The sequence below is a fragment of the Camelina sativa genome, chromosome 11, assembly GCF_000633955.1.
Source record: "Camelina sativa cultivar DH55 chromosome 11, Cs, whole genome shotgun sequence".
Lineage (NCBI taxonomy): Eukaryota > Viridiplantae > Streptophyta > Magnoliopsida > Brassicales > Brassicaceae > Camelina > Camelina sativa.
The window spans coordinates 21,082,328-21,093,137 of NC_025695.1; the positions used below are offsets into that span (position 1 = coordinate 21,082,328).

General features: G+C 40.9%; 2 protein-coding genes across 2 annotated transcripts; one reads left to right on the forward strand and one right to left on the reverse strand.

Annotated features, from left to right (window-relative positions):
- On the forward strand, nucleotides 2,668–3,179 carry LOC104723961. The gene has a single exon (XM_010442391.1). The coding sequence runs from the start codon at nucleotides 2,686–2,688 to the stop codon at nucleotides 3,172–3,174; it is 489 nt and encodes a 162-aa protein (XP_010440693.1). The 5' UTR covers nucleotides 2,668–2,685; the 3' UTR covers nucleotides 3,175–3,179.
- On the reverse strand, nucleotides 4,112–5,267 carry LOC104723962 (peptidyl-prolyl cis-trans isomerase CYP28, chloroplastic). The gene is made up of 2 exons (XM_010442392.2): nucleotides 4,558–5,267; nucleotides 4,112–4,468 (listed from the first exon to the last, which is right to left on the reverse strand). The coding sequence occupies exons 1-2, from the start codon at nucleotides 5,189–5,191 to the stop codon at nucleotides 4,260–4,262; spliced, it is 843 nt and encodes a 280-aa protein (XP_010440694.1). The 5' UTR covers nucleotides 5,192–5,267; the 3' UTR covers nucleotides 4,112–4,259.

Sequence of the window (10,810 nt, forward strand, 5' to 3'; positions counted from 1 at the left end):
TTTCATTCTTGTCTGCTAAGAGAATTATTCTTCCTCACAGCTTGCATTCGATGCTTAGGTTTGGCCATTATCACTTTTTCTGGCTCACAAACCCCATTCCTGGAAGACCACGGCCCATAGCTCGATTCTTCCCGTACTGCTCGTCAGCGGTTTATGACCTGCAATGAACCCGTCGGTCCATTGCAGTCCAACATCCTCAAGTATCCTTTCCTTTCTCATTTTCATTTTATGTTCATAATTATTTTTGTAATATAATATATACATTAATTTATAACATCAAATCATAATACTAATGTGATTCACATATATCATGTTACTAGCAACCTACTTTATCATGCACACAAATCTACACAAACATTTTCAATAAACAAACAATTCTCGAGTCTATACTCAGCAACTATCGAAGAGTACATAAAGAAAGAGGTTACTGTTATCCACAAATACCACCCTCACCTTAGCCAAAAGGATCAAATCCATGGTTTAGAAATAGCAACAACGCAAATTCGGTACATCAACAATTCTCAGTCTGCAATAGTTTAGACCGGTCCAATATTATTTCCCAATAATATACAAAATCAATAACCATGATGTAATCCATTAAACCAACCCAACCCAAAGTCTCATAACTTATACTTATAGTGTTTCCTTTAATTAAATTAATTAGACCAAAATCTAATAATTTAGTACACCACAATTCAACTCCACGAGCACATGCACATGATCGACTTCAATTCAATAATCAAAGCCCAAATCACCTTAAACGCACAACACTATAATCCCACACGTGACCTTTAACGACACAAGCCAAAACATATCACGACAATTAATCTAGGTTCTGAACTTCATTACACAAATTAGAATCCTCGGTTTACTTTGGTTATAGTCCGTGGTTTAATAATCGAAACAACACGCAACAACGTCACAAGTGAAGCTTGCCGTATACCTTTTCTCGGCGATTACTCTCGAAGAATCTCCTCGACGGCTCAACGTGACGGCTTAGTCACACGGTGGCTACTTCTCCATGGTTCAGCAACATACATCACAAGCAAGCAACAGATCCAGGATTAGGTCTACAACAGTCGGTAACTTACAGCCCAAGTTATAAAACAAATTTAGGTTCCCTTACCTATACTGGCCTCGACGATGGCTACGGCTGCTCCGGTGTCAGCCGGTTACATCCCTGGTTACACACGGTGGCTGATTGACCATTGGCGGTGATCGACGTTGGCTAGCGAGAACGACGAGTCCGTACGCTTCTCCTCCACGAGACTCACTACAACAACGAGGACCACGACTTGATACCTTAGCAACAGCGACTGCAACACACTCTTATCAACTTAGGGGTTAGGTTTGCGTTTTTTCACCATCGCAAAATAAGAAGGAGATACATACGCACATACATCGACACACATAAACCCTTGTCGTTTTGTATTTTGCCCACTTGAGTCATTAATGGGCTGAACTAACAAAAATTGGCCCAACTCCCAATTATAAAATTGGGGATGTTACAATCATTTGATAGTTAAGATAGTATTAATTTGATATCCGACAAAAATCTCACTATTGATCCGAACAACTCATACCAAACAAATTAATAAACTTATAAAAAATGTTTTTTTTGCCGTGTTGCAGTACAAATTACCGATTAGTACCTAGTTGAATATCTATATTAGTGTTTTTAAATACAAAATTAAAATAAATCTTCATTTTCAGAAGAGTTACAATTTATGCCACTACTTTTATCTACTTTTATCCAAACAACTTTATAAATAATTATCTACAATTCATATAACCAAACACAATTAAAAGATTTTAACATTGTAAACCAATCAGAATTTAAAAATTAAAATTTTGTATATAAGTATCCAAATTATTATTTTAATAATTATATTTGGAAGATTTTATTAAGATTTTAAATTATGATTTCAAATCTATAGATTTTTTTCTCCATAGCTGTGATTTGAATTTTTTAAAACAAAAATATATTACTCAATCTATAAAAAAAAATCTGTATTTTAATGTTCCAGATTAGTAAATCACTGTACCAGATTTAAAATCATAATTTAAAATGCCGTATGTGCGGTCGCGTAGAACTAAACACTAATTTTACTAGACATAGTAGTGATATTTACTAATTTCTGATGGCATCTTTAATTATTGTATCTAGTAAATTAGTAATCCACTACTATATTTTTTAACCCGCTTATAATTTTTACTAAGTCCTTCAAATGTTTTAGCTGTATTCCGTTACTCTTCTTCATAATCAGTCAAACATTTCTTTGAATCATTCTGTCATATCATTTATTTACCTTTTATAACCTTAACTAATTTGGTAAAATCACTATAAATAATATTTGCTTACCCTAAATAAGTCCCCTTGGCTCACCAAGTCAAAAGACTAATTTAATATCCAACTGGAAACAAAATTGAACCTCATTTTAATTGGAAATTTAAAATACGCCTAAAAATAGTATAATTTTCCAACTTTCTCCTCCGAAGTTTTGGTTTTAACAGTTCATTTCAATAAATCAGCCAAATATTTTGCGATCACTTTTTTTTTTTTTTTTTTTTTTTTTTTTTTTTTTTTTTTCTTCGCGTTTTGTGTTTCTTTCATTTGCATTCTTGTTTATTCCTTCTCAATCAAAACAACAAACTTCTCAAAAACATTGGTTTTCTTTGTTGAAAATGGTAAGCGAACCAATGAGCCACTTGTCTCTTAAAAAGAAACTCAAATCAAGGTTTTGCATCGCCGGATGTTTTCGTACGACCAATCACCACCACGACGTCCCCGACGACATGCCTTCATCTCCGACGACTCCCTCCGCCGCGACGGAGAAATCTACTCAAAGCCCACATGGTGGTGGAATCAAGACTAAATCTCCACGACTCACTCGGACGTTGTCCAAGTCGCATGAAAAGTGCCGGAGTCTGATCCACCGGATGGGCGGTGGTGTAAGCGGCGTTGGCGGCCACGGGAAGCACATCCGACGTCATACTGCAGACTTTCATTACGATCCGTCGAGCTATGCGCTTAACTTTGATAAAGGAGACGAGGGTGACAATATCAACCGCTTTCCTCTCCGCAACTTCTCGGCTAGGCTACCTCGTTCGCCGCCTTCTTCGGCTAAGGCCGCGACGGATTCTTCTTTTACGGTTCACAACCTTTTGCGGTAAATGGTTGAATCACACACACATTTCAATCTATCGAATAATATTTTAGCAATTGTAAATATTTAAAGTTGCATTTGACAATTAAAAAAAATTTGTTGTTGATATAATAATAGTTGGATAGCTTTTAATTACTTAACATGTGCATGCCAATGCCAATGTTTTTTTTCTTTCCAATTTCTTTATTGAACCCTTGTTCCACAATAGACAATATACTCTATCAGTTATCAGTGATTCAGATGGGAAGAAGAATGATGGTACACGACGAAGTTTACCAATAATACTCGGTGCAATGCCACAATAAGCATATAATTTGTCCACGACATTTTCAACTCTCTGAGTTTAAAAACTAGATTCCGGGTCTAGACCAAAGATTCAAGAACCGAAACAATTCTAATCCAAAAGTGGCGTAGAATATACGATAACGATTTGAAACCATCCATGGAGGAAAGCCATGTAACCGAACATAACTATCTCTGGGGAAAAAGTTACTGCAACATCCACAGCAAAGAAGATGAGCACGCTTACCCGAGATGTCCACCACCATTAATGATTAAAACCCGATGAAATTCCGTCTGGAATAGGCGGAGGTTTGAAACACTCACACGCCTGGATCCACTTTTTGTGTTTCTTCCCTGCAAATCTTGTGGCTAACCTACACTCACTACGGCTTCACAATCTGCTAAGCGCAGGAGACATACTCGCCATGAGTTGGCAAACATGTTCCAGTAGACTATGTCAGCTCTGCAACCTCCACTTAGTATAAGGGCACATTGTTGCCCCTCATAGCTAACAATTTTAATTCTGTTTGTCTCACATTGGTTTGTTCAACCTAAATCATTTTCTCATCAGATGATTACAACCTAGAGGACAAAGTCAAACCACCACAACCTCAATGTTTTCTTAATCTTTTAGCAAGCAGCAAAAAGACTTGAGAGTAGAATTGTAGTATTAAAATGGTTGCCACATATATTATATATACTAGTAAGACAGGGTTTAATTAAGAGAGTATTTTAGAAGCAGATTCATAGATTGTATAGAGGGTGACTATAAACACAACTTGACCCAAACATGTTGTAATATACAAAGTTTTAAGGCAGAGTTGGAGAGAGTGAAGGATTAGTGACCTTGAGCTCACCACAGCCACTAATGTAAACCGCCTTAAGAGGTCTATTCCACAAGGATCTAGCGTTTTGAGCTCTCTCGTCTCCAAGAAACTCTGCAAAATCATTAAACTGTCGAATGTTCTCCGACGGCTTATAAGTCGGAATCGAAGATATACTCGTCACCACATCTAACCCTGCAAGAGAGAAAACATGTTACCCCCACAAAAATCACAAACTCAATTCCTTACATTACAAAGATTTCATCAAAAAAAAAAGGGTTAACCTTGAAGCACGGTTCCGAAGACAATGTTACCGCCGTCGAGCTGCGGACACGGTCCAGGACCAGTAGTGATTAAGAATTCAACATTCCTATAATCAGGATCGAGTCTGGTTTCATCGTCGTCATCATTTTCGGATAAGCAAAGTGAGACAACACCAGCACGAGCGTGTGGGAGGGAAAAAGCCTTGGAATTAACAACGTCAGTGTTCCGAGGCAAATCTCTGAGTAAAGATCCAACCTCCGCCGAATATCGCCGTCCTTCCCCTTGTCTTCCGGCGAGAAAGTACTGACCAGGGAAGATTTTGTGAACTGGAGTGTTTTTGTAAGAGGTTGAAGAAGAGGTACACATGCGTTTGAAAGTGGAGACGGTGAAAGGGACGTGACGGCCGTATAATCCGAGAACGACGCGGCCGAGGGGAGTTGAATCGGAGCAAGGAGTGGTGGAGGAGAGTGTGGCGGAGGGATCTGAGCGGAAGTAGGTGGGACAGAGGGAGAAGTCTAGGAAGACGCGATCGGTGATTGTGATGTCAGGGGAAGGTGATTTAGGTGGTGGAGGAGATACGGTGGCGATGGTGGTGGAGAGGAGGAGGTTACGACGGGACAGAATCGGAGGGATGAGAATGGATGATGATGCCATGCTGGATGATGATAATTACGAGAAATCGCCTCAAAATCTGAAAATTGAAAATTCCCCCCTCACTAAAAGGTTTTCTTTTAACTCGGAAAATAATACAATTTACTTCCTTACTGTTGCCCTACGTAGGCCTGCGGGGTCGAGTCGGGTCGGTTTTTTCAGGTTCTCGGGTTTTCAGTATTTTTATAATATGTTCGAAGATTTATCGAAATTGATTTCGTTCGGTTCGGTTCGGATTTCTGATAATTCGGTTATTATAATCTCTACCGAACCGAACCAAACCAAAATTTAAATGGGTTGTCGAGAAAATGAAAAAAAAAAAAAACTTTGGGCCAGGCCCAGTACAAAAATTAAAAGGAAAAAGAAAACAAAAGTATTTGCCTTTTAATAAAACGCTGTGTTTTATTCATCTGCAACTTTTGCAACAGAAACTTGATGGTCGCCGATACAAAACCAGCAGATCCGACGAAAGAAGAGGAGGAAGACGAAGTTTTCGGTTAACCGTTCGGGTATCCGAACCGAACTGAAAAAATCTCAGATAACCGAAATAATCTACAAAACTTCCGATCAATTCAACTCTCCTAAGTGAAGCTTACCCGTAACCAAAAATTTCGGTTCAGAACGGATCAGAAATTTTGGATCGGGTATTTCTCGCAGGCCTAACAGTGATCTCTTAATTTCAGAGAGTAGCTCTAGAATTAATTTAACCATATCACCCTGCCTCTAACAGAAACCGTTATAGAACTGAAAACTTCAAGGGTAACCCGGCAGCGAGCCTTGGATACCTCCTAACCACCGGGCCCCACTCTTGAGGGGTCCTCAGTAGTCTCGGACCCGTCTAGTGGCCTGCTGCCAACGATAACGAGGACAGTCTCTAGTAGCCATGTTTCTTTCACCAGAGATCGAACCTATTCGGGTTTGGGTCAAACCCAAAGGAACCAGGGAAACCTCCAGAACGGCTCGTCCCGGAAGTGGTGTTGTTTCCCCCATGCCGTCATCGCAACAACATGATCAAAGAAATCTTTTGAGATTCGAGGCATGCTAGCGGTACTAATCGACAAGGCGCAAAGTTAGGACTCGACACATTGAATTATGACAAGTAGAATCAATAGGCAAGGACAAGAGCTTGCTCTCATAACCGGTTCCCGACTGGTTTCGTCTAGAGCTCAGTACAGGTCAGACCCGTCAGAAGAAAATTTTGCACTCCACGATGACAACCTACTAGATGCAAATGCCTCTAAAATAACCTACAATGACAATTTACTAGATACAAATATCTCTAAAATAATTTAGAATGACAAGATTATGCAACCAATGATGCAGCATATATTGGGCTTTACATAGATGTTTATGGATTTAGATCCATTAGATTTGTTAGTTTATTTTATTGATAATTATTTGATATTGAAAAGGATTAGGATTAGAATATTTAGTGTTTATATATTTCCTTAGTTTTAGATTTGAGTTTATCATAAAGGGTGTATAAAAGGGATCGAACCCTCATGTATGAACGATAATTGATTATTGAATAAACGTTGTTTTAAGAGAGCTTTTCTTAAAGCCTAGAGAGGAGGACTTTCAACCCTAAGAACTAGTGTTCAAGCCCTGCAAAGAGGACTTGCAAAACCAAGTCGATATCGTTCTTGATCTCGGCCATATCCTTATTGCTTCTTCGTCAAGTTACAACGTTCTAATCAAAATCCGTTCGTGAATCTGAGTTCTCCTGGAGATCTAGCGTTCTCGTTCGTTATTAAGCTTCCGCTCTCTATCAGTTGGTATCAGATTCATCACGTTTCTGGTGGTTTGATTTCCTTCCAACGATGTTCCTAGATTTTAAGGTGGATATTCTGGAGTTTCACGGCGGATTTTCTAGTGATTTATTACTAGATTGACTTGTGGATGTTGAAGAGATTTTTGAGTTTCAAAGCGTTGCAGAGGATTGATTTGTTTCGCTTGTGGTTAAAAAATTTCGAGGACATGCCGCATCATGGTGGCAGCAAATGAAGACAACACGCAAGCGAGATGGCAAAAACCCTATTAAATCATGGGGTAAACTTAAGCAGAAGTTATGTGTACACTTTTTACCTCATCATTACCATAGTTTAGTGTATAATCGTTTGCAAAATTTGACACGACGAAAGTGTTTGGTGGATTACAAAGAGAGTTGTTATTTTCACGACAACGATTTGAATCATATGGTGTATGATGCAGATCTAACACTCGACGTCAATGATAAAGAAGACCGTGATGTTGTCCACGAAGACAACAACGACGTTGAGAACAAGGTCGATGATATCAAAAAATTGGAAGACGTTGATATCGTTACTGGTGCAGGAAACGACAATGATCAAAGCGGAGATCCAATCTTTGATGTATACGGTGACGAATTCATGATGTTGATGGTCATGGTTTTTCAACTACGGATGGAGATGCATGTTTTGATGTCAACACAGATGAAGATGATGTCGAAGCAGAAGTGTTTCATGACAAGGTTCTTGTGGAGCCCGACGTGGTGGTCTTCGACGACAGTGTTCTCCACAACGACAACACTTTAGTTCTAATAGTTGCGACCGATGATGACATCAGCAACTACATCGCCTCTTTAGATCTTATTGGTGGACCAGAACCTCTTGAAGTTTTTAGTCAAGTTCGATCAACAAAAGGAGATCAAGAGGACGAAGACATCAACGTGGGCATGTTGGATATTAGGAGATGTATATAGTGAGGTTATAATTGTAATTAGTATTAAGCTAAACCCTACTACTTAGCTGTATATATACTATGTAATCACCTAGCTAATAATATCATTCGGTATTCGCTCACATGGTATCAGAGCATTAAAAGATCCAAAAAGACCTAATTTTTTTTTTCCAGCCGCTTCTTCTCTTCTTCTCTTCTTCTTTTTTCCTTCGCCTCCACGTCTCTTTCTTCTTTTCTTACTGATGGCTGCTATCAACGAACTTGTTGCATCATCTGATGACACTTCTCTCGTTAATGTCAACATGTCCAATGTGACTAAATTGACCGCTACAAACTTCATGATGTGGAGTCGTCAAGTCCACGCTCTCTTAGATGGCTATGATATTGCTGGCTATCTCGATGGATCGGTCTCTCCACCCGATTCTACTCTTACCAACGGCGGTGTTTCAACACCGAACCCTGCTTACAAACACTGGAAACATCAAGACAAGCTCATTTACTCGGGTCTCCTTGGCACCATTTCCGTCGCTGTTCAACCTCTCTTGTCGAAAGCCATCACCTCTCGTGACATCTGGGTGTCTCTGAAGGATACCTACGCTAAGCCCAGCCGCACTCATATCAAACAGATCCGTGACCAACTCACCCATTGGAAGAAAGGTACCAAAACCATCGAGGAGTATGTTCAGGGTTTCAACATAAGGTTTGACCAGTTGGCGCTTCTTGAGAGTCCGATCGCTCATGAGGATCAAATCGACTACATCCTTGGTGGTCTCCCCGATGACTATCGGCGTGTTATTGATCAAATCGACTACATCCTTGGTGTTCTTTCCTGCGTATTTTCAGGTGAAGGATCTCAAAACGGGGGCCTGGTTACTACAAGGCAGAACTAGGAATGAGCTATATGAGTGGCCGGTTGTCAACAATGTCATCACCAGTTTTGTTGTCACACCTCAGCCGTGAACCGACCTCTCCTCTTGGCATTCACGACTTGGACATCCTGCTTTACCTATTTTAAAAAGTATTGTTTCGCAGTTTGCATTGCCTATTTCTACCAACTCCAAACAGTTCTCTTGTTCAGACTGTTATATCAATAAAAGCCATAAGTTGCCGTTTTATCTTAACACCATTGTCTCCACTCATCCTCTTGAGTATGTCTATTCTGATGTTTGGACATCACCTATTGTCTCCACTGACAACTACAAATACTATTTAGTATTGGTGGATCACTTCACGCGTTATAGTTGGTTTTATCCTCTAAAGCAAAAATCACAAGTAAAGGAGGTGTTTGTGGCTTTCAAAGCACTGGTAGAAAATCGGTTCAAGCATCGTTTAACCACTTTGTATTCGGATAACGGAGGAGAGTTCATTGCTTTGCGGTCATTTCTCACTGAACACGGCATTAGTCATCTCACGACGCCCCCACATACGCAGGAACTAAATGGCATTTCGGAGCGCAAGCACCGCCACATCGTCGAAACAGGTCTTGCGTTACTTAGTCATGCTTCTGTTCCTACGTCGTATTGGCCATATGCATTTGCAACTGCTGTTTACCTGATTAACCATATGCCGACGGATGTTCTTCAAGGTGTTTCACCATATGTTAAGTTGTTTAACCAGCCTCCCAACTACTTGAAGCTTCGTGTGTTTGGGTGTTTGTGTTTCCCTTGGCTTCGGCCATACACTGCCCACAAACTAGACAGTCGATCCGCCTCTTGCGTGTTCTTGGGATATTCGCTCACACAGAGTGCTTATCTCTGTTTGGATGTCCGCACAAGCCGTGTTTACACATCTCGACATGTTCAATTTGTTGAGCATCAGTTTCTGTTTGCTGCAAATCAGTCTCCGGCGACGGCTGAGTCCGCCTCTGGGGAGCCTCCATCGTCGGTTGTCATCCCGGTCCTTCACTCGCCTATAGCTCATTCCTCTTTGCCCCCACACAGATCCTTCGCCCGTCGCCACCGTCAGCTCCGCCTTCTTTAGGTCCGTCTTCACCGGCTCCCTTATCTCCATCGTCACCACACTCTGATGCTCTGTCACCGTCGCACACCTCTACTTCGTCAGCTTCCTCCTCCTCCCACAGTGCCGCTTCGTCTCCTCACGACAATGCCGTCTCCGACCCATCAAACACGACTCCTACAAACCAAAGCCCGTTAAACCACACAAGCCCATTACGCAACTCACCTAGTTCAAGCCCATTAAGCCAAAATCAACCATCAAGCCAAACAACATCCACCTCACCTTTGTCCTCTTCCTCTCGCTCTCTACCGCATTCACCGTCTCCACAACAACAACCCCAAGCTCCCCCACCACCACAAACCACACATCCGATGCAAACTCGATCTAAAAACCATATCTTCAAACCTAAACACAAATTTACCCTTCACACAACCACATCCTCGTCCCTACATCACATTCCCGCGACAGTGGCAGAGGCACTCAGAGATCCGCGATGGAGACAGGCTATGTGCGATGAATACAATGCACAATTGCGTAATCACACCTGGGATAAGCTTCCGCCGGTGCCAGACAAAAACGTAATATCGTGTAAGTGGATTTTCACTATTAAATATCACGCTGACGGTTCTGTTGACAGATACAAGGCAAGGCTCGTTGCTTGCGGGTTTAACCAACAGTATGGTATGGATTACTCAGAGACTTTCAGTCCTGTAATTAAGTCAACCACTGTTCGAATGGTCCTTGAAGTCGCCGTGAAGAAAAATTGGCAGATTCATCAAGTCGACATCAACAATGCTTTCCTCCAAGGCACACTGAAGGAAGAGGTCTACATAACACAACCGACGGGGTTTATTGATAAAGATCGGCCACACTATGTTTGTCGACTCAATAAAGCGCTGTATGGTCTTAAATAGGCGCCTCGCGCGTGGTACCAGGAACTCAAAATGTTTCTCTTACAAGCCGGTT